Source organism: Microtus oregoni, unplaced genomic scaffold (assembly GCF_018167655.1).
Source record: "Microtus oregoni isolate MIOR12 unplaced genomic scaffold, Mior012 000054F_ref0000373, whole genome shotgun sequence".
NCBI lineage: Eukaryota > Metazoa > Chordata > Mammalia > Rodentia > Cricetidae > Microtus > Microtus oregoni.
In genome coordinates, this window is record NW_024543830.1 from 6325061 (window position 1) to 6349791 (window position 24731).

Genomic DNA, 24731 nt, shown 5'->3' on the forward strand with positions numbered 1-24731 from the left:
GTTTCGTGCTCTGAGGTTTTCGTTTCACTTCCCAAGGTTTTTCATTTCCAGTTTTATCTCTGTTTGGCTTTGCTTTAGCAACTCCATCTCAACTTTCATGTCTTGAACTGTTTTCATCATGTCCTTGACTGTTCCTTTGTATTTTCATAGACTTTGATGAGAATTTTTTCATGTCCTCTTTAAGGTCCTTGAACATACTCATAATTGCTGCTTTGAAGTCCTTGTGTTTTCACACTGGTGCCTAGGCCTCTGGGTTTGTGATGACTGATGTGATTTTAGATGTTGATTTTGGGTCTTTGTTGTGGGGGTACTCTGTTGTTTGGTTTCTGTTGGCCTCTCTTGACTTTAGGAGAGGGTGGAGGCTGTGGGTTTCCTGGTAGACAGTGCTTCTGCAGGTTGGTGAGTGGCAAAGGGTAATAGAGGTTGGCTATGTAAAATGCCAGAGAAGGTCTCCATGAAAGAGCTAAGAGTTCCCTACTACATCAAGAGATGGGGTGCTCAGGGATTTAAAGGTGTGGTGGAAAGGGGCCTTCTGCATTGGGTTGAACTAAGGCAATGAGTAATTTGAAGAGACAGGCTTGATGGGCTGGGCGACCCTGGGTCTGCAGTAAGAGCTGGAGCCTGATGAATGGAGCTGAGGTGGCAGGTGGGAACATGTGAGCAGGCTGTCACCAATCGATGGTGAGAGGGGACAGATCATAAATGAGGACACAATGGAGAGCAGGGTTCCCCTGTGTGAGTCCCTCCCAGGTGTAGCCACTGGAGGCCAGGTGGAAAGTGGGTGCTGACAGGAAGGAATGGGGCTAGGCTAGAAGTGGGGGGCAGTGGAGTGAGAGGGTCCACAGGCAAAAGGAAGCATGGTTTGGCTACAATGTTTGGTACAGTCCCCAGAAAAGGAAGTAGGATGGATAGACAGGCTCCTGCAAGCAGGCTGCTACGGGGCTGGTGTGAGGATGGAGAGAATGTGATGGAGGGGAGGAAGGAGAGTGGAAATCACCTACCCGATTCCACTGGAGTTCCAGGCAGAGAGCTTGTGTAGGCATAGTTTGCTGACACAGAGGGATGGGAGAAGGGAAGAAGGTGGGATTGCTGCAAGGTTCCAGCGGTCTCCAGGGAATGGAGGGTGTCAGGTTGGGAGGGGAGTGCCCAGCACACCTATATCCACCTTTGAAAGTGGTAACTTTTACTTATGGCAAACCTCTAAACTAGCAACAACAGTTAGAGTTAATGTATTTCCCCCTTTAATCTCCTTTGAATTAGCTCTCTTTGTCTCCTCTCTCTCTGCCTCTCTTGAGACAGGGTTTCTATGTGTAGTTCTGGCTGTTCTCAAACTGGCTGTGTGGACCAGGCTAGTCTTGAACTCAGAGATCTGCCTGAGATGTAATTTATTTGCTATGAATAGACTCCTAAATGATTACATTTCAGTTGAGTGACCTGATTAAGAACCTCCTCCCCTAGGAGTTGTTGAATTGCCTTCTATACTGGAAATGGGATATGTTATCTACTTTGAACACTGTTATACCTATGGATGTCAGGGGACAGAAGCCAGATACTTCTGGTAAGGGCCTTGTCCCTCATTACCAGAGTGGGTTGGAGGGGACAATTTATTTAATCTTTGAGCTACATTGTTCTTTCCTTCAAGAGGTTGGTCTTCCCAGATTACATTACAGGACAACAGCCTGCAGAATGGGGAAAGGTCTTCACTAACCCCACATCAGACAGAGGTCTGATCTCTAAAATATACAAAGAACTCAGGAAATTGGTCATCAAAAGAACACATAATCCAATTTAAAAAAATGGAGTACAGACCTAAACAGAGAACTCTCAACAAAGGAATCTAAAATAGCTGAAAGACACTTATGACGGGGAAACTCTGTCTACTAGCCAGTTAAGGCGTGGCTACCTGGAACCCAGGAAGAAAAACAGGGAGGACCCAGGTGTGTGCTCTCTCTGCTCTGCTCCCGCCGACAGATAGGAAGTTAGACCTCCCTCTCTTGTAGAATGAGTTTCCCCTTATAACCATTAAAATATAATTATCATCCTTGAGATTGCCCGGTTATATACCTAATTTGCAGCACACTTAAAGAAACGTTCAACATCTTTAGTCATCAGAGAAATGCAAATAAAATAACTCTGAGATTCCATCTTACACCTGTAAGAATGGCTAAGATCAAAAACACTGATGACAATTTATGCTGGAGAGGTTGTAGGGGAAAAGGGAACACTTCTGCATTGCTGGTGGGAATGCAAGCTGGTACAGCCCCCTTTGAATGTCAGTGTGGTGATTTCTCAGAATGAGGGAGGGGGACATGATTGGGGGAGGGGAGGGAAATGGGAGGTGGTGGCAGGGAGGAGGCAGAAATCCGTAATAAATAAATAAATTTAAAAAAAACAAAAAAAAACCCCCCAACTTTCCTCAAGACACAGTAATACCACTTTTGGGTATATATCCAAAGGATGCTCAATCGTGCCACAAGGACATGTGCTCAACTATGTTCATAGCAGCTTTGTTTTTCATAGCCAGAACCTGGAAACAACCTAAATGTCCCTCGACCAAAGAATGGATAAGGAAAATGTGGTACATTTACACAATGGAGTACTACACAGCAGAAAAAAATAATGACAGCTTGAATTTTGCAGAAAAATGGATGGAGCTAGAAACCATGATTTTGAATGAGGTAACCCAGACACAGAAAGACAATTATCACATGTACTCACTCATAGGTGGTTTTTAAATATATAGCAAAGAAAACCAGCCTACAAACCACAATCCCAGAGAACTTAGACAACAATGTGAACACTAAGAGAGACTTGCATAGATTTAATCTACATGAAAGTAGAAAGTAGAAAAAGACAAGATCTCATGAGTAAACTGGAAGCATGGGGACCTTGGAGGAGGGTTAAAAGGAGGAGGGGATAAGCAGGGAGGAGAACAGAGAAAAATGTAGAGCTCAATAAAAATCAATAAAAAATAAAAAAGAGTAAAAAAACAACAACAAAAAAAAACCAACTACACCTTTCACACTTTTTTGAAACCGACAAAGGTAAGTGAGAAGATTTAGAATTGCCAGCGACAGCTATCGAGAACTTTCTAACCACAAACTCAATAGCACAGCTTCCTTCCAAATTAGTCTGTGCTGGAGCCCATTGCCCATTCTCAATATCCCCCTATAGGCAGTTGGTGCCACCATGCTTGGAAAAGGGGATATCTCCCCCACCTCCAGCAACTGCTGCCAATCCCAGAGTATCAACCTACATCTACCCTCTGCTGTCTAAGCTTACACACAACTGGTCCCAGGAGTCTGGGATTTGAGATACAATTCTCTGTGCTTTAGAAACAGAAAACTCTGAGGCATTAGGTTGCCAGGGGAAGTGGGTTTCTTTACAGTTCTGTCCAGAGCTAGGGAGAGAAACATTCTTAGCCTCTGCCCACTGTTCTTCTCCCAACAATTTTACAGGAAAACTGGAACACAAACATCAGACAGACATGTAGGTTTAGCTGTGAGGAAAGCTGTAACTCTGAGAACGTTCATTGGAGGGAGTCTCCTCCTGTCCCCGCTAGAGAATCTCCTGGAGCCATTGTGACTTTAGCCTTGCTTCTCCCAGGGTTGTTCCCTATTCCATTAAATACAGTAATCTAGTCATCTAGGACACCCCTGAGACAAGGGGCATGGAGTAGTGTTGTCATCCAGCTGCCCATACTCCCCCTGACTGACAGCAGAACTTCCTTGTGGTCTGTAATTGGCAAGGATGTTTGTGTTCTTTCTGGCTGGTGTTTCTCCACAGAAGCAGTAGAGCTATAAAAGGTTGCTGGGCAGAATATAGCTTGCTGTTCTTCTAACTGAAAAGAAGCCTCCGTATCTCAATCTCGGCACCCCCAGTCAGTGTAGGCAAGGCCAGGCCGTGTAGGCCACGGCAGATTAGTCTCATATCCCTCACCCTGCCCTGATTTTCCTCTGTCCACCTAAGATCTCTAATCCCTTTCTGATCCTAGCACGGCCTTGTCCAGACAAAGTAGGGGAATAGAAGAGAAAAATAACTTCTACAAGTGAGGCATTGCCAAATATTTATTGTTGCTTTGATGGAGCTTCATAAAGCAATGGAGTTTCGCAAGGACAACCTGTGCTTTCAGTGGGTAGGTGAAACCAAACGAGAGAGCTCTCAGGTCCATGGGGTCTGAATAGTTTGGAATTAGGAGCTGAGGCGCCACAGCCCATGTGCAGTTGGGCCGGTGCTGAGGAAAGCCTGTGGCTGGGCCAGTGACCGGCAAAGCTGTGGTGACTTGAGAAGAGACTGAGTTGGTCTCTGTGTGAAAGGGGGCAGCAGGACCTAAGTTGTGCCTCTGTCCCTACTGGAGGACCTGACAAATATTTCCTGAAGGCACCCAGGGACATGTCCCTGCCATCGTCACATCACTGAGTCTTTGTGTTCAGTGTCCCCTTGTGCTGCTCCACTAGTGACCCAATCCACTCTGAAGTTTTCTCCCTGGCTTCCTCCCAGCTGACAGGTGGCTCATAGCCCAGATCTCGCTGAGCTTTCTTGTAGGAGAAGGTGAACACACTATTTAATACTGTGACCCTGTAGCGGGTTAAGGGAGTCTGGTAGTTGTAGATTGGACGCAGCAGGAAGCTCACCACTTCCATCAGGAAGGCAAGCCAGTACAGCAGGGGCAGGGGAGGGCTCCAACCAGAATAGAGGCGGAAGCCCCAATCCTTGCTCAGGTTGTAATATAAATCATCATAGCTTTGGTGAGGAGTGTCATCTGAGATGTAGTAGAACTGTCCTTGGATGTTTGGTGACTTCTTGGGGTCTCGTAGGCCCCTGGCAGCCAGAACATGTGCCCAGGCCCCATTGCTCACATACACTGAGTTGCCCACAGAGAATTTCGAAATATGCCAAATAACGCTATTGTTTTCAAGTGCTCTATTCATTAAGCCCAAAACTGTTTGGCTTCCTTCTCCATAGATGAATGGGAGTCTTAAGGCACAAGTATGCAAAGTGCCGCCATCTTTCAGGGTGTGCCCATCAGCTGCCAGCACTGCCTTCTCAGCTATCTTCTTGCTGTATGGATATGGATCAGACCACTTGCTTTCGTGATTTTCTTCCTCGCAGGCATTCCGGATGATCTCCTTGTAGGAGTTTGGTCCAGCCACGGACATTGAGCTGCTGTAGATGAAGACTGGAACACTGGCTTCCACACAAGCATCCAACAGGAGCTGAGTACCTGCTCACAGAAAGCTTGCCATTACCGACAGGAAATAAACCAAAGGGCCCATTGTAGCTATGGCATCAGCTTCATCTCCTTTTCAACCCCACTGGAAGGGCCGCTACAGACCCAAATGCCTTCTTACCTGATCTTGACTCAAATCGCCATTCTATAGCCACAAATTAGATTCTGGAAAACAGAGATTTCTAGGTTTCTGAATTCATAAAACTCTCCCTCTCTCTCTCTCTTTCTCTCTCTCTCTCTCTCTCTCTCTCTGTGTGTGTCTCTCTCTCTCCTCATGTACTTACTTTTCAGTGCTCGGGATCAAACCTAGGTTCTTCCTTATGTTAGACAAGGCCTGCCCCACTGAGCCACTGAGTCTTAGTTTGCTTTCTTGCTTTTTTGCTGAAAGTGTTTCATAGCTTTAGGAGTATTCTGGTGGAATTTTTTGATCACTTAAGTAGACTATCATACTATCTGCAAATAAAGATGTTTTGGCTTCTTCCTTTTCAAGATGTACCCGTTGATCTCCTTCAGTTGTGCTGTTGCTCTAGTCAAGACTTCAGGTGCTGCACTGAGTAGGTATGGAGAGAGTGGATAATGTTGTCTTGTTCCTGACATTAGTGAAAATGCTTTGAGTTCCTCTTCATTTAAGTTGATGTTGGCTCTGGGTTTGCTATAAATTGCCCTTTTATGTTTAGGTATGACCCTTGTGTCCCAGATCTTTAATCACAAAGGGTTGTTGTTTTCTGTCAAAAGTCTTTTTTTTTACATCTAATTAAATGGTTCTGTGGTTTTTGACTTTGAGTTTGTGTATATGGTGGGTTTACTTATATTGACTTATATATGTTGAACCATTCCTGCATCTCTGAGATGAAGCCTACTTGATCATGGTGGATGATCTTTTTGATGTGCTCTTTGATTCAGTTTGCAAGTAGTTTATTCAGAATTTTTGCATCTATGTTCATGAAGGAAATTGTTGTGTAATTCTTTTTCTTTGTGGGACTTTATATGGTTTGGGTATTCTGTGTTAAAACTATCTGACTCTGGGCTCTTATTTGGTTGGGAGACTTTTGATGATAGCTTCTATTTCATTAGAGGTTATGGATCTGTTTAAATTGTTTATCTTATCTTATGTATTGAGAAAATTCTTTTTCTTTATTTTTTCCAATTTATTGGAGTACAGGTTTTTAAAGAATCCTTTAATTCTCAGGATTTCCCTACTGTCTGTTGTTATAATTTTTCAGCTATAATTTTGTTAATTTGGATATCCTCTCTGCCTTTTGTTTAATATGTATAAGGATTTATTAATATTGTAGCTTGTCTCAAAGAACCAACTCTATGTTTCTTGGTTTCTTGTAGTTTTTGTTTCTCTTTTATTTATTTCAACACCAAGTTTGCTTATTTCTTGCTACTCCTGTTAGGTATTTTTCCTTTTTGCTCTAGAGCTCTCAGGTGTGCTTTAACTTACTAGTGTGATATTCTTTTTTTTTAAAAAAAAAATATAGGCAGTTAGTGCTATGAAAATGCTTTCCAGAATGGTTTCATTGTATCCCTTATATTTGGATATGTTGTGTTTTCATTTCACTCAATTCTAAAATTTTTAAATTTCTTTCTTTTTTTCTGTCTTGTTTTTTATACAGTAGAGAGTTGTTTGCTTCCTTGAGTTTGTAAGCTTTCTGTTGTTGTTGATAGCCAGTTTTACTATGTGGTGGTCAGACAGGATACAGGGTATTATTTAAAAAAATTTTGTATCTGTTGAGACTTGTTTTTTGTTCACGTATGTGGTCAATTTTGGAGAAAATTCCAGGAGGTTCTGAGAAGAAGGTACATTCTTTTGTGTTTGCATGAAATGTTCTGTAAATATCTCTTTGGTTTCTATTTGGTTTCTAAGGTCAGTTGACTGAGCATTTCACTGTTTAATTTTTGTCTGGACAATTTGTCTGTGGGTGAGGGTAGGTTATTGAAGTCTCCCAGTATCAGAGTGTAAGGGTCAGTATGTGACTCAAGCTGTGGTAATGTTCATTTTGAACTTGGGTGCCTATGCGCTTAGATGTTAAGAACTGTAATATCCTCTTGGTGGATTTTCCTTTGATGAGTATGCCATGTATTTCATTCTATCTTATGATTAGTTGTGGTTTCAGGTCTATTTTGTCATCTATTAAAGTAAGTATACCAGTTTGCCTCTTAGGTCTGTTTTCTTGGAATATCCCTTTTTATCCTTTTATCCTGAAGTGATGTGTATCTTTGATACAGAGATATGTTTCTGAATCAGCAGAAAAAGAAAATCTATTGATTTTCATATCCATTCTGCTAGTCTGTGTCTCTTTCATGAGTGATATCATTAAGCAGTGTTTGTTTATTTCTGTTATTTTTTTTTTTTTGGTGATGTTTTGTGGCTTTCCCTCTTTTGTTTTGCTGTCCTGGAATTATATATTCCTTGTATTTTCTTTGGTGTAGTTAAACTCCTTGGGTTGGGGTTTTTCTTCTATCACATTCTACAGGGCTCAATTTATAGTAGATATTGCTTAAATATTATGGTTTTATCATGTAATATCTTGTTTTCTTCATTGATGGCAATTGAAAGTTTTCTGGGTATGATGAATGGGCTGGCATCTCTGGTCTTTTAGAAACTCTAGAACATCTGTCTAGGCTCATCTGGCTTTTAGAGTCCCATTGAGACATAAGGTGTTCTAAACAGAGACTGTGCTTTTTTTTTTCCTGACCACCCAGACCTGAATAATCACACAAAACAATACTAATTACAATACTGTTTGACCAATGGCTCCGGTGTATTCCTAGATAGCTCTTACATCTTAAATTAAATTTCTATTAATCTGTGTATCGCTATGAGGCTGTGGTTTACCGGTAAGGCTGGCTTCCTTCTCTTTCGACAGCTACATTGCATCTGCCTGATTCTACCTTATTTATCCCTGCCTTTAGGGAGAAAGTGACAAGGCTAGCCATTTTGGCACGAAACTGCTCTTTTCTGGAATGTTTGACTATTGGTATGCTGTATAAACTAGACATGCAAGATCTACAGAAAAATTACTGCTGAACTTGCCAGAACTGCACACACAGGTTTGGACCACAGCATGGAAGCTGCTCAGACAGGTTTGGAATGCAGCAGGAAGCTGTACAGACAGGTTTGAAATGCAGCATGCAGCAGGGTGCTGCACAGACAGGTTTGGAATGCAGCAGAAAGCTGTACAGAAAGGTTTGGAAAGCAGCAGGGAGCTACACAGACAGGTTTGGAATGTAGCAGAAAGCTGAACTCTAGAATTCCCCAGACTAAATGTGCTGGTAGAAAAGGCTTCTGCCACATTCTGGTGAAAGGAAGTATGTGAGTTGAATTAAGAATTCTAGGATTTCACTAGTTGAGCATAGACATATTTGTAACTTTGGAGAAATCTTTGTGGGTGTGTCTTTTAATTCCCTTTTGATTTGATGCTGTGAAACACAAACAAGCGACTTCCTCATACAAATTGGCGCCCATGTGGCCAACTAAAATCCACATAAAAACCTGAGAAAGCTTAAAAATTAATTCTAGACACAAAAGAACAGAGTTAAGCACAGTTTGCTAGTGGCATTTTCTTGAATGGGCTTTGTTTGCTAGAAGCAAGCAGAGGCATGGCTCCTTTAAAGGAAGTTTACTTGATTCAGTGTTAGCAGGAAAAAAGCTGCACTGTCTTAAAATGGGAACTTTCTGGGCCCTGCTGGCATGATCTCTGATTCTTTTAGGCAGGAGATCTTGATACTGAGCATTTGGATGGGGATTGCGAACACTCTACTGCAGCTTTCTTGATGGCAATGTGGACCAGCTGTGTGCCTGAAACTGGGGCAGTGTGTATGACTCTCAGAGCAATGAGCAGCTCTGCCATGTTGGAATGGGCATGGCAAGAAGGAAGTACTGTATGTAGCCTAGAAATGTCACAGCTTAGATTATTAATCACTTAGCATTTTGAAAAGTACTTCTGGTCAGAAAATAATTACAGATATATTATAAAGACAAGTCCAGGACTGGAGAGATGGCTCAGTGGTTAGGATCACTGACTGCTCTTCCAGAGGTCCTGAGTTCAATTCCCAGCAACCACATGGTGACTCACAAATACCTATAATGAGATCTGGTGCCCTCTTCTGGACTACAGGCAGGATACTGTATAAATAAATAAATAAATCTCAAAAAAAGACAAATCCAGATGAATCATAATGTTGGATAAATTTACATAGGCTTGGAAGAGAGAAGAAAAAGAGTATAGAGAGCCATAAAATAAAGTTAATGCTTTAAGAAACAGGATAAAGTTTTTGAAGAGATAGAGTACAGACAGTTATATATTAAAAGGAGTAAATAAAAATAAGCCATGTAAAGATGGAAAAGTCACAGAGAGTCTAGATTATGTATATTATAATATCTTCAAATTTTTTGACTGTAAAGGAGCTAAGTACAGAGAGATATTTCATTGTATGGGCTGCTAAGTTAAACCAACATAAAGGTGTCTTGATTCCAAAGTTTGAGCCTAAGGATATGTTGCTTTGGAAAAGAGGTTCTTCTTTTGTTTTCACAGAAGATGAGAACCTGTGTGTTGCTTTTAGACCAATATGGTTTGATAGACCATGCCCTCCTGAAAGTTTGCCGTGAACACCCTCAAAAAATTACTTTACCCATCTGCTGACTGAGATGAACCTAGCACACAGGATACACCATGAAAGACCTGATTAACAGTGCCCCCAAATGGCAGGAAGCAGTATGGACAGAACTATACCCATAATCCCAAATATTGTTTATAATTGTTTATTTACATTTAAAGGGGATATGCAATAGAGATGAATAATTTGCATTGGTATGGATCTTGGTTTATTGATATAAATTTAAGGTTAATTTTGTTATATGAGTATGTATTTCTGATCTTGATTAAGGTATGTGTTCCTGTAGCTCATTTTAAAATGTAGTGTATAATTAAGAAATATAAGTTAATAGATACTCATCTATAATAGTCAGGCTTGTAGCCATGCTACTTAGATTTTCTAGATGTATAGAGATATATTTCAGTTGGATAGGTATTCTTTAAATCTTTCAGAGACCTTTAGAATATGGCATTTGAAATATTTAAGAAATTAAGACTTTGCATGACAATGAGACACATCTAATCCTGGCAGCAGCAACTACTTCAAGAAGATGATGGGCATCAAAAAGTCTCCTTATGGAGTTTGCTTCCTATTTGGGCAAGAAACTGCTCTTACCTAGACTGCTTAACTGGACATTCACGACCCGCAGGGAAATGACTTATGAAGTTGCCTAAGGTGAGATGGTCCTATGGGATTCCTGCTTCATGAAAGAGTCTGCCAGACATTCTGCAGGACACAGAAGAAAGTGACTGAAAAATTGCTAATATAGGTGGAACTGTCTTTGAAATTTCCTGCTTTGTGGAAAAGTCTGCTAGATACTATGGGCCTGTGGGCTGAATATTGGATGCCCCAATGGTACAGAAGAACTTTGGGTGACAGTCCAGGTATTGAGATGTCTCTGTCAATTCTAGAATTTTGGAAGTTGCTCAAAATGTACTTCCTGTTTACTTAGGTAATATTATAACCTTCTGGAGTCTTTGATGGAGTTAATGAATTTATAGTTATAGTTTTCCTTAGTTATGATAAAAGATAAAGTAGATATAAATATTGTAACTGTAATTCTTGTTTGATACCTGTTTTGGTATATGTAATTTTACTGTGTTAAAATTAAAACCTTCTTTTTTTATTTAAACAGAAAAGGGGAAATGGTATGGGAGTTCCTTCTGTCTATGTGTTGCTTTTATTGGTTAATGAATAAAGAAACTGCCTTGGCCTATAGATAGGGCAGAACTTAGGTAGGTGGGGAAAACTAGACTGAATGCTGGGAGAAGGAAGGTGGAGAGGGAGACACCATGGAGCTGCTACCAGAGTAAGACATGCTGACACTTTGCCAGTAGGCCATGACCTCATGGTGATGTACAGATTAATAAAAATGGTTAAATTAATATGTAAGAGTTAGCATTAAGAATCTAGAGCTAATGGGCCTAGCAGTGATTTAATTAATACAGTTTCTGTGTGATTATTTCGAGTCTAAGCTAGCTGGGTGGCTGGGATGAGTGAGCAACTCCCTCTTACACATGTGGGTCCCAGGGACAGAATTCAGGTTACCAGGTCTGGCAACAGGTACCTTACCCACTGAGCCATTACTTTGGAGTAGCCTGAATGGTTATTTTAGCAAACAGGGATGGGGATTCCTTAGGATCTGTTAGTTAATTGCCTCTTTTCTTTCTTGGGCATGGAGTACAAACCATAAAATTTATATATATTCCTAAGGAAATGGAAAATATGAACATACATTATAGGGTTTCTGATGCATTGCCTGTGGGCTACTGGAGGCTTTGTTTCACATATGCTCTCCAAATGGGGAGGTCATAAATAAAGTCTGTGCAGTTCTTTTGTTTGATTTCCACTAACAGGCAAGAAGAGGACTGGGAGACAGGCCTGGCAGGCGTGCCTACCTATCCTTCTGTCTGTTCTCTGACTGTTTGCCTTACTCCCTGCCTCTCTGACCTCCATTCCCCACTCATCTCACTAACCAGAAAATTCTCCACGTTACTCCTCCTCAGCTTTCCTTGAGAATCTGGATCCTTCCACTCCCTCACAGCTTGCCAACTCAGGATGAGTAGTCTAGTGCCAGGCTCTGTGGTTTTCCCTTCAGAGTCCCCAGTGACTTACAGGTTTTAGTTCACTGCGGCCAGTCTGAGCTTTCAAAGTCAGCACCTCTGACTCAAAGCACATTCTAACGTGCTTCCATTTGCCACTGCCCTTGTGGGATGCAGGCAGGATTTACTCACTCTGCCTACATCTGGTGTCCCACTTGTAACAGGAGTTTTCTATGTAAATGAACACAGACTGGAGACCATGATATTTGTAGGTAATTTGATGCTGTAATTTTATTCACAACACGCTCCACACCACAGGACAAGTTATCTGAACAAGGCAGAGTACGGATCCATACAAGGTTCCATAATGTCCTGAACAAATTATTAGCTGTGATAGAGCTATCTCATGGTTCAGATGTCTATCTCATTTATAGCCCTGGAGGAGAGTTCACTCCATAAATATATGGTGCAGCCAGGTGCAGGGCTGGCGATCCAATGCCATGTAAGGATGAACGCCTTCTGTGTTCCCTGCCAATCATCAGTCCAGATCCTGCACAGCGAGGAATTTCACAAGTCATCCATCTAGCTTTTGATATTTGACCCGAGGAAGGCTAGCATGAAGCAGGGCCAGAAACAAGTCCTGCGTCAGTTCCAATGTTCTCTTCATATGTTAGCCATTGGTTGATGTGGGTCAATCTGTTGATTTCATTGGTTAATAAAGAAACTGCCTTGGCCCATTTGATAGGCCAGCCCTTAGGTGGGTGGAGTATACAGAACAGAATGCTGGGAAGAAGGGAAGTGAGCTCAGATGCCATGTGTCTCCTCTCCAGGGCAGAGGCAATGGACCCAGCCCCCAGGTCACACATGCTAAATCTTTCCCAGTAAGACACCACTTTGTGGTGCTACACAGATTATTAGATATGGGTTAAAGCAAGTTATGAGAGTTAGCCAAGAAGAGGCTAGGGCTATTGGGACAAGCAGTGTTTAAATGAATACAATTTGTGCGTTGTTATTTCGGGTGTAAAGCTAACCAAGCGGGAGCCAGGCGGGATAAAAAAACAGGCCTGCTGCTCCTTCTACAATTGGTTACTGTTTTACTCTTTTTGTTTCTTCTGGTTTTTCAAGACAGGGTTTGCCTGTAGCTTTTAGAACCTGTCCTGGAACTAGCTCTTTCAGACCAGGCTGACCTTGAACTCACAGAGGTCCCTCTGCCTCTGCCTCCTGAGAGCTGGGATTAAAGGTGTGCACTACCACACCCAGCTTTGGTTAACATATTAAAGCAGTGAAGACTCAGGGTTTAAGTATGTTATCATAAATGTCATGGAAGCTAAGAGGGAAGGGGCAGTGTCTAGGAAGTGAGCAAGGCAGATGTGTATCAACAGAGTGTGGTCTTGATTGAGGCTCTGACTTTTCTGGGTGTATGTGTCCCCACTGTGATGTTCAGTGGCTGCAAATGAGTTTCAAACTCACCATCACCTGGGAAACACGTAGAATTCAATGCAGGAGTGCTAGGCAGTCCTATAGGTGTTAACATTCAGCCCTCCAGTCAAGGAGGCCACCGATATGAAGGAAAGGGCTGGCCCCAGGCTCTCAGCTTCACTGTCCCTGAGAGGTCCCATGACCCTCAGGTATCCGGAGTCCTAGGAAACCCTGTCACTCCACTGCAGCTGTGCCTGTACACCAGCAAATATTCAAATGCAGGACTGTGCTGCAGGAAGGTGAGGTGCAGAGATTTGTGGGAGGTAGAGCATGTGCACCAGGTTACAGCTGTCAAATAACTCTCCCACCATCCTTAGAGCCTAAAATTTCACTTTCAGGTGAAGAAATTTGCTGAACTCCAAGGGAAGAATTGAAGTGTCAGCCCAGGAATTTGGCTCCATCTTGGGGGAGGCATCTGCCAGTGAAACAAGAGAAACCTGTCTTCTGTGTTTGTCCTTTCTACCATTTGCAGAACTCACTGGCAGCTTGTTTTACCGCTACATCAAGAAATCCCACCTTTGTCCACCCTGATCACCCAGAACAGTGCCTGCTGGTTCTGATCGTGGGGAGACCTGGGGCTGAGCGAGTTGTTGAGATTTGTCCTCTAGGCCTTTTCCTCATTCTTCATGCGCTCTCATCCCAGGTACTTTTGTCTCGTTTTGTTTTTACACAGGGATGTTGTAAAACATCTTGTGTGAGATCAAATTTTTATAAGGAGTGTCTAATTTCAATTGACATGTGGAGTGTTTTACCTGTTGATACGCATGTCTGTGCACCACATGTGTACCTGGTGTCCTTGAAAGCCAGAAGAAGAGGGCATTGGATTTCCTAGAACTGGAATTATAGGTGGTTGTGTGAATGAAAATTCCCGAATGGAAGCTATGTCTGATTGTGAACAAAAACCTCCTGGTAGGTGTGTGTGTGTATCTGCAGAGACTGATGGACCAGTTGGAATCTCAGTCCTGTGGAGAGATTGGAATTTTGTTGGTTCAGGAGCTAAATATTTTAACTTGGGCTAGTTTTAGCTTTATGAGACATCCATTTCTTGTATTGCTCTGTATCTGAACCAACATCTAGTGATAATAAATAAGCTATTTACTTAGAAATAACATCTTGTGATAATAAGTAATAATCTCTTAATAGTTATTATCTAAGCAAAACTTAAACTTCCACCAATCCAAGAGCTAAGAATGTCATCAGATAGCATCTTAGGTCTACAGAATAGCATCCCATGTCTCATTCTACCTGCCTTTCTGGTCTACTCACCAATGTATTTTAAAGTTGTCTTGATGTATGACTTTCCTTGTTTTCTACAATTATTAATAAAAAGCCTGTGAAACTGCTTCCATGTCAGAACATGGCTTTTGGAGTTAACTAAATCCATGTTTGAGGTCATGGTCACTCAAAATGGCTTCAGAACAAACTTAAGTTTCTTTTAAAATGAGAGCTGTGTTCTTAGATTGATAGTTGAGACCTGCTCTCTGTATGATAGGAACAGAACATGGCTCTTTGTAAGAGGAGTGAATGCTCTTAACCACTGAGCTGTCTCTTCAGACCCTCAATTTATTTTCTCCCTGATTCTTAAACAAAGCTGTGTAAAAGCAGCCAGCAACAACCAATGCCACAACCTGAAAGACCGACAGTGATAGCATTTGGGAAACTGTAGTAAGGTGGCTTTGAAGGTCATAGTCTAGCCCTTTGAAGGTCAAACTTCTAGCTTTATTCTCTTCATAGTTCACCACAAAAAAGGCTAAAGAATTCCTAGGCTACCAAAAGCATATCATCTTTTGCTGATTCTGTGTGGGTTTTACATCATGCATTCTGATCTCGCTCATCTCCCTGTCTCCTTGCACCCTCTACCCTTGCAACCTCCCCTACAAAAAACAAATTTAAAAGAAAAACTGAAAAAATCAAACAAAACAAAGAAATAAAACAAAACCAAAATGAACAAAAATCAAAAAAGGAAGGAGGAGAAGGAGGAGGATAAGAAGAAGAATCTTATCATGGAAACTGTATTATCTTAACACACGATCTGTGGGAAACCACCAGATGGCCAGAATGCTAAGCTGTGTGGACAGTGAAGACTACTATTTCAATATAAACTGTATCATTTCAAATGTGAATGACTTTATTGGGCCAGATGATAGGTTTTGACAAAGATTTTGTCTCTGTCTCGCTTTATCTTCAAACAATTTTGAATAAAACTTGACTCAAAAGAAATGGGCTAATTAGTTGGGGACAGGGAATTTCAATGCAACACCATGTTTCTTGTTCACAGGCTCCATTGCGTAAAGCTGAGTGCATCTGAAAGTCCATTCAAAGAGAGAGTTACAGGGTGCTGTACTCATATGGGGTTGCCTAGGGAAGTGTTTTCCTAGGTCCAGACTCTTAGAGGCAGCTGCAGCCTTGGTCTAAGGGGCTCTGACCACTGCTTGGATTTTCAGCAGAACCTGGCTTCATTTACAAAATGCTAGTTTTCCAGAGAGTTCTGGAATCATGAAGTCTTTTACGTATATTTTAATGAAAGACTGTGAACTCAGAGGAATGGGTAGCTGAAGGATTAGATTTCTTGTAGGGAGTCTCTGAGAGACTGATGCATGAGGTTATGATGGTGAAGAGAGGGTACAGTATAGACCCCATGATGTTAGAGGTGCCAGGAACATGAAATCCCTGTAGAGGGGACTCACAGCCAACACGTGGAGACAGCTGAAGAGTGAGGCCATAGATGCCACAAATAGTAAGTGTAATGGTCTGTCCTGTCCCTTTAAGAGACAACTGCGCCCCCTGCACCACCACCACCTGCTGAGGCAAGCAGATCTTCCCTCTGATTATAGCCTGAGTCCTTCTTTTCTCTCTCTCCCAAAGAGGCAGCTTCTGCTTCTCTCCCTTCTTCCCACTTCTCCCCTTCTCCCCTCCTCTCTCTCCTTCTCTCTCTCTGCCTCTCTCTCTGCTCTTCTCACCTACCCATCTTTCCCTTTCCCCTCCATTACCCACTAAATAAATACTCACTTTCTCTGCATTGTGTGTGTAATGATCTGTCCTGTCCCTTTAAGAGACAAGCCACATCCACTACCTCCCTATCTGCCGACGCAAGCTAATCTTCAGCTTCCAGCCTGAGTCCTTTCCTTTTCTCTATCCCTCTTGAAAAGGGCTCTCCCCACATCTCCCCTTCCCCTTCTGTCTATCTCTCTCCTCTCTCTCTCTCTCTCTCTCTCTCTCTCTCTCTCTCTCTGTCTCTCTCTCTCTCCTTTCTGCTTTTCTCCTCTTCTCCCTTCCCCCTCCATAACCACTAAATAAATATCCAACCTCACTCTGCATGGTGTGCCTAGCCTATCCATGTCTGTCTCTTGCCTGCTGCCACGTGTCTCCCTGCCTGGGACCAGCCTCCTTTGGAGACCTGCAGTGTTGTTTCTTGGCATGCCCATCTGTCTGTCTCTCCTCATTGCCTGCTGCAGCCATCCGGGGAACTGGGTATATTTTCTACAATAGCCACGTGTTCCATATGTCTGAGCACAATTTCTACAGAGCAATTTCAACTTAACCATTTCTCCGAATATTTTTACTGAATCTGAGAAATTGTCCACTGAGCTCCTGGCAATATTCTGGTGTTCCTAGAAATGGGGGGACAGCCTCCAACCATGGAGGATTGTGCCCTTTGCTGACATTCATTTTTGGTTTGTTTCCCTTAGCTAAAATTGTATTTGGATGGCCTGGGGTCAGCCCTCCCATGCTAGCACTGCATACACTGTACAGTGCATTCAAAAGGAGGCCCAGGGTTCCTTGGGTTTTCTTTCTTTTTTTTCTTTTTCTTTTCTTTTTTTCCCTGCCCTGTTGCTTGTTTTTGCTTTTGTTTTGGTAAAGGCTGCTCAGAGTGGCCTTTGGCCTCTCTGGCTTCCTGACTGGATCGAGTCAGGCTTTAGCATGCCACTAGGGGGCAGGGGATGTTTTCCCACAAGTCTTGTGATGTTCATGGCAATTCACACCCTGCCTATAGTGGAGAGACATCTCACTGTGGGTCTTGTGGTGTCACAGGTTTTTACAGTTTCAGCTATGGGTAGCAAGCCATCTATACCCACCCTGGGAAGGATGCCTTTTAGAGGTCGTGAAACCACAGGGCTTAATGCCCTACTTCTTCAGCTCCTACACTCACACTGCTGGTGTCCCACTGGCTATACTCTCATGGGAGCTTTCTAACTACTGTCAGCACACAGGCAAATGGAAGGAGTTTCCTCAAACTGCCTCCGCCACCACTGCTGCTGCCAATAAGTGTGGTTGGATCCATGAAGTGGCTGTTTTCAATTCCAGCCTTTCATTTTCTACCATGGCTTGTGGCATGGCGGCTCAGCAACAGGGCAGATCATGCTTCTAGGTATATCTTATTATTAAGCTTAAAATCCCCGCAACTCAAAAATTGTGGCTTTTCCATGCAACATGTGACTGCTGCCATTTTGACTGAGGTCAGGTGACCTTACCACCATCTTATCTTAGGTCAGGTGACTTTGCAACCATCTTGGCTGAGAGCCACGTCAGGTGACCAAGTTCTGCCATCTTTACTGAGGTATATCCTGCTTGGTTCCCCAGTGTTAGCTCTATTACATGGGTAACCTTACCACCATCTTACGTGAGGTCAGGTGACTTCACTGAGATTCAGCTCAAGGGACCAAGTCCTACCATCTTTACTGAGGTATACCCTCCCTATTCCCACATTTACTTATGTTTTTGTCTCTAAATTGCTCTTGTTGACTCTGTTGCATATGTGTTTTGTGCAGTGGCATGTCTTTGTAGGGCCTACCAAGAGCATCCACCTCACCCAATCCCTGTTTTCTCTGTGTGTATGTATGTGTGTTCATACATGTGACTTGAATGAGCCTATGTTTACTATTAAATGTTAGAGTTATCTGTTCCTTGCATCTCATTTCGGACTACAAAAACAATAATCTCATGTTTTAAACTGGTATGTACTTTCAATTCTCTTACAAAAATACTTTATATTTAATCCAACCCTCATATAAAATCTATTAATATGTTCTATACTATTGCCAGTCCTGCCGTTAACCTTCTGTTGCAAGCAATTTTTTCTTCTTTCTTTCTTTTTATGAGTATAAATATTACCTGTTAAGTTAAAAGTCAGTATAGCCAAGCTCAGACACAGCTCTCCAGCAGGTTCTATACTGTAGTTATACCTGATAAACAGCCCTTAACTGCCTAGAGATCTGGGAAATATGCCATTTAAATATTTAATTATTGGCCGGTCAGTGGTGGCACACGCCTTTAATCCCAGCACTTGGAAGGCAGAGACAGGTGGATCTCTGTGAGTTCGAGGCCAGCCTGGTCTACAAGAGATAGTTCCAGGACAGGAACCAAAAACTACAGAAAAACCCTGTTTCAAAATATCAAAAAAAAATTTAATTATTAAAAAAAACTTTTCATAACAAAAAGAAACAGGTTGATTCCTAACAGCACTCTACCTCCTCCAAAGAAGACAGAAGACAAATGGACACACAGCAACATCTATCTGCAATTTGCTCAACTGCCAAGCACTGACCACTGGGGAAAACTGCCTTTCATCTAAACTAAAGATCTCCAGACATGGGTAGAATCGCTGGAATCGATAGCTTACCTGCTCAGGTCAAGATTGGCTTGTCTTCCTACAGATTCTTAGCCCAAAGGATGTTCTGGAGCCTGGCAGGCCTCGTGCTAAACAGCAAAAGGCAAATATGGCCTTCAGCAACCATGGAGGACCCTGAAGAGTTGCTCTAGGTGACAACCAAGTAAGTTCTCTGTCATTTTAAATCAATAACTCAAGTAAAATTGTATCCTTCTCAAAATCTCTGATGCAGTATGGCAGCTGAGCAGTTTTGTCAGTTTAAATGGACAACACCACCAAACAAAGTTTGGTAAAATATAAATACAAGATTTGCAAGTTATAAAGGTGTGAGGAAGAATACAAGTTATCAAATTTCTCTCTCATGTTGCCTTCCATAGTCTTAGAAATACTTTTCATTGTGCAAAAATATCTGTCACGGTCATTCTGACATAAATATGCTACTGTTTATAGAATGTATATGTCTAAAATTTGTTTTTCAGAAACCCAAAGAATTCTTGTGAGTTCCAGGGAGTGGAATTGAAGGATCCACCTTAAACCGGTCAGATACAGCCCCCTCAATTCCGTGGTCCTAATTTTTTTCCGTAAACTTAACTTTGTCTTCTGTTCCTCCAATACCTTAAACAAACACCAGACATTCCCATACCACAAGCACTTGACAGAAGCAAAGAGACCAGCTATGCCAGGATGTGACTAGCACCCAGCCTTCTCAGGTTCCCCCCAAATATGATGCCCACAAACAAGCAGGAAGCAGTCTTGAGAATCTGCTGCTCCAATTCCTTTAACCTGTAGTGCCTAACCTCCTGCCTTTTTAGTATAAAAATGAGATGGGAATGTAATGATCTGTCCTGTCCCTTTAAGAGACAAGCCACGCCCAGTCCCTCCCCTGTCTTCAGAAGCAAGCTTATCTTAGCTTCCAGTCTGAGTCCCTTCCTTTTCTATCTTCTTCTTGAAGAGGCAGCTTCTGCCTCTCCCCACTTTTTCGCTTCTCCCTTCTGTCTCTTCCTTCTTGCTCTCTCTTTCTCTCTCTCTCTGCCTCTCTGCTCTTCCCCCTTCTACATTTTCTTTTTCCTCTCCATAACCCACTAAATAAATATCCAACCTCACTCTGCATGACATGCCTATCCATGTCTCTGTGTCTTGCGTGCCCCCACATGGCTCACTGTCTGGGACCAGCCACCTTAGGAGACCTGTGGCATGGTCTCATCGCATGCCCACCTCTCTGTCTCTCTTTGTGGCTTCTGCAGCCACTCGGGGAACTGCACCATCCCTGCCTGGGCCTGGCTGTTCACTGCCTGCCACCACATGGCCCACTGCCACTGCTCAGGGACCTGCAGCACTTCTGCTGCTGTAGCCTCCAGGGATCCGCAGCATTTTTACTTTTACCATTACAGCATGCCTAATAGGTCTCTGTCTCTCACCCACTACATGGCTCCCTGCCTGGGACTGGCTGCCTTAGTGGCCCGCCATGGTCTCTGGCCCATTGCCCATTACCACCACTCAGGGACCTGTGGCATTTTAGTTTTACCATAACAGTAAGGCCATAGGGATAGGACTGCCTAAGCCAGTTGGAACATACTGGACATGGAACCCAAGGGTCTTTCTTTATGGATATTGTCTTCTTTTGGTCTTGCCTCCTGCAAATTCAGGCAATACTCATTTTGACCCCAATTTAGATTTTTGCAGTTTTTGGTGCAAAGGTCTCAGGTGTTCTGCTGGAGTCTAGACAGACCAGTGGGATGATCAGTAAGTTAAAGAACCATAGTCAACAGGGAGAGGTCCCCTGAACCAGTAGGCAACTCTGTCTAGTATGCTGGAGATTCTCAGAGAAGGTAGCCTGAGACAAGAGGAAGTGGTTAAGAAACCACTATAGGGAGTGGGAGGTGCTGCCAGAAGGGCTAGCCTTGGAGGAACTAGGCTGGACAAGGTGACCCAGTATAAGGAGCAGGGTCCCAAAAGCCAGTAAAAGGGTCAGCTTCCCCCATTCTTTTCCTCCTTCCATATGCTTCCCTCTCCTATTTCTCTTATATATAGTATAGTGATTAAGTGCTTTGGCTGTAGACTCCCAGCAACCTTCTGTTTCTTAATTCTCCTCATGATCATGCAACTTGCTCATGTTCAACCATACTTTAAATTCATATTTATGTTAAAAGAATTCTGCCTCTTTCCTACTCATGCCAGATATTTGATAAAAATCTGCATGTTCTGTACCTTATTTTTCTCTTTATTCACTCTTAGTTGCCTACCTGATCAGACACTGTTGATATATAGGTGAAATAGGGCATACCCCCTCAACACAGAAAAGAGCTGAATGACACTCATCAATGGCATTTATGAGGGCAGTGCCCTCAACTATGGAGCACACATGGAGGTGGTGAACTGAGAAGATTTGTATAGTGAGTGAGTAGTGAGCTGAGCAATGTTAGCAGAAGATATGCCTGCTCCTTGTCCTGGGTAAATTGTTATGCACTGTTTATAAATATTAGGAGCCAAATCTGAGAGCATGACTCCTTCAATTTCAAACACAATCACTTATCTCAAATGTCCTCCAAGAGCCCTTCCCCAGAGAGACTCCCTTTCTCTACCCCTGTGATGAAGAGAAAATAGAACAGAAAACAATTCTTTAATTGTTTCAATTGTATTTAAGTCATTGAGCCCCCCAGAACAGAGGGTCAGAAGAGCTAGAGCAATCATTGCCAAAATCGGTTATTGCTTGTCTCATAGTATAAAGATACCTACTGTGGGAGCAACAAACAGGAAGCTCACTCATGGAACCAGAAACTTTCCTACAAGGCACAGAATTAGTTACTTTGTATTGCTGTCAGGAGACTTCACTGCCAAAGCAATTTACAAAAGAAAACATTTAACTGGACTTACGTTTTGTTTCCAGGTGTTGGAGATCTGGATGACAGCAAGCACAGCAGAGAGAGCTCCCTTCTGGAAAGATCTGGAAAGAGGAAATAGAGGTTGCTATAGGAGCAGCAGCTGCTCAAAGTCTACCCTCAGAGACCCCTCCTCAAAGAAGCCACATATCCTACTCCCTTTCCAACATTTCAAAACCAATGGGGACCAAGGATTCAAGCATGTGAGTAATGCAAGAAACAGTCTCACACCAGTTAGTATTTAAAGGGGTATTTATTTTGGGGGGTAAAACTCACAATACACCATCCATCAGGAAAGGGGCCTAGTAGCTCGAGCAGGAGCAGGAGCTGGAACCAAGAGCCAGAACCAAGAGAGTGGGATGAGGCTTGCTGCTTTTTTTTAAAAGATAAATAGACCACGCCCCATTGGGCTTGTACTTTAGCAGCTACTGCCTAAATGAGCAGAAGGCGTTCCTGCAGCACAGTGGGCTCGTTCTTCAGCAGCTATTGGCTGAAGGAGCAGAAGGTCCTCCCACAGCACCTCCCCCTTTTGTTTAAGTAAGAGCATTTTAAACCTACTACAAAATTATATACAATAAGAACAAATATCCTATCCTAACTAGCCCAAGTCTTGCATAATAAATAACCTGAACAAGTAATGAAAGGAAAGTTGCTACATTTACCCAGTCTTCAACCCCATAGAAGATCCGAGAAGGGAAATAATGTTACCTGAGTAATTAGGAAGTGCAATCAAACAACTACCAAAACATGCAACAAATCTCAGAGACAACTGGCTACTTAGGCAATCACCCAAAGTCATGCTTTCAGCATTGAAGCAACCAACTTTGACTAAGGCCTAGAATAACTGAGAGATTATTTTTAACAGGCAAGAGTTTTTTTCAAAACCATCTTACCCTGTCTTAATAAGATTGGCTGTGAGCTCTGTGACTCAAGTTGCAAGGGGGAACTTAAAAACTGCTCAGTATAGATCAAATTTAGGCTAGCAGAGACTGTCTGTATCTGTGGATTCCCGGAGGTGTGAAGGTTACAGCTGAGGGAGAGCTCGTGCCAGGCTGAGCTGGCCAAGCCGAGCTAGTGGCAAGCAGCTGAGCCAGAGGCAGGCAGCTGAGCCAGAGGATTGAGGGGTGCAGGTTGGTTCTAAAACCAAATGCTGGGCGCCAGATAATGCACAAAACAATCCCACACCAGTTAGTATTTAAAGGTGTATTTATTTTGGGAGGTAAAACTCACAATACACCAACTGCCAGGAAAGGAGCCTAGTAGCTGGAACAGGAGCAGGAGCTGGAACCAAGAGCTGGAACAAGAGAGCAGGCAGAGGCTTGCTGCTCTTTTTAAAAGATAAATAGACCACGCCCCCAGTGGGCTGCTACTTTAACAGCTATTGGCTAAAGGAGCGGAAGGCATTCATGCAGCACAGTGGGCTTGTACTTCAATGGCTATTGGCTGAAGGAGCGAAAAGGTCCTCCTGCAGCATGTGAGCCTGTGGAACTGTTCTCATCCAAAGTCACCAAAGCTGTCAGGCTTCAGCACGACTGTTTCAACTGGGTCTCTCTAATCAGTAATACCGGGGTTTTATTTGAGATTACATTTGCTTTCCCTCTCACATGGTTTTATCGGGAGGGAGATTCTCAGTGGTCCCTCATGAAGTCCTGAGTTCACATCCTGAAGAATTCCTCTCACTTTTTTCTCCAAACAGTCTTTATACCAAAACTTAACTTAGGGGAAATACATTAGCATTCTTTCTCCTAGGTAACCAGGTGAGTGGCTTTCGGTCACATCCACAACTACCTGTCTGCTGTGTATGCTAGCTGTCACATAGGTTTGAATTAGCATTTCTATCAGGCATCCTCCAAATAACAAAGAAGGAGCAATGTAACATGAGGGCCTGCTTGTTGGGGTTTCTGTCTTGTCTGGTTCCCACAGTCGTTAGGTCCCATAAGTTATAAAAGAAGGTCTAGATAAGTTATAAAACTCATTAGCCCATTAGCTGAGGCTTTGTATTAGCTCTTAAAACTTATATTAACCCACTATTCTTATCTATGTTAGCCACGTGGCTTGGTATGTTTTTCAACAGGGCAGGTCACATTCTGCATATTTGGTGTCGGACCAGGATTGCAGAGAGATCTTCCTTCTTCCCAGAATACTCCTGTTCTCGTTGCCCTGCCTCTGCTTCCTGTCTGGTTGTCCTGCCTCTACTTCCTGCCTAGCTACTGGCCAATCAGCATTTATTTAAAACATAATTGACAGGATACAGAATTATCCTGCACCATTGGTTCGATTAGTCTTTCGCCCCTATACCCAGGTCGGATGACCAATTTGCATGTCAGGACCTCTACAAACCTCCACCAGAGTCTCCTCTGGCTTCCTCTGCCCAGGCATAGTTCACCATCTCTCAGCTCCTAACATGTGTGCTTGTGCTCCACCTCCCTGGACCAGATAAAACTGTGTTCTGCAAGAGCACCAGCTGTAGGAGGTCCTTCTGTTTATGTGTCACTTTCATTGGTTAATCAATAAAGAAACTGCTTGACCTGATAGGGCAGAACTTAGGTAGGCAGAGAAGACAGAACTGAATTCTGGGATGAAGAAAGCAGAGAGACAAAGAGAGCCACTATGGAGCCACCAGGTCAGACATGCTGAATCTTTCCAGTAAGCTACTACCTTGTGGTAATATATACAGATTATTGGATATGGGTTAAATCAAGTTGTAGGAGTTAGTCAATATGAGGTTAGAGATAATGGCCAAGCAGTGTTTTAATTAGTACATTTTCTGTGTGATTATTTTGGATGTGCAGTGCTCTGTATGGCAGATTTGGTTGTAACTAAGACAAAAAGGGTTTATGTGCTGCATGCTCATTTCTCAGAGTTAAAGTGATAAGTGTGGCTCCTACCTG

General features: G+C 42.8%; 1 protein-coding gene across 1 annotated transcript; it reads right to left on the minus strand.

The window, feature by feature from the left end:
• Positions 1–4412: 4412 nt before the first annotated feature.
• Positions 4413–24219, minus strand: LOC121437803 (NADPH-dependent 3-keto-steroid reductase HSD3B3-like). The gene is made up of 4 exons (XM_041637865.1): positions 24181–24219; positions 22117–22272; positions 21836–21905; positions 4413–5224 (listed from the first exon to the last, which is right to left on the minus strand). Exons 1-4 carry the CDS (start codon positions 24217–24219, stop codon positions 4413–4415), a joined length of 1077 nt encoding a protein of 358 aa, XP_041493799.1.
• Positions 24220–24731: the final 512 nt, after the last annotated feature.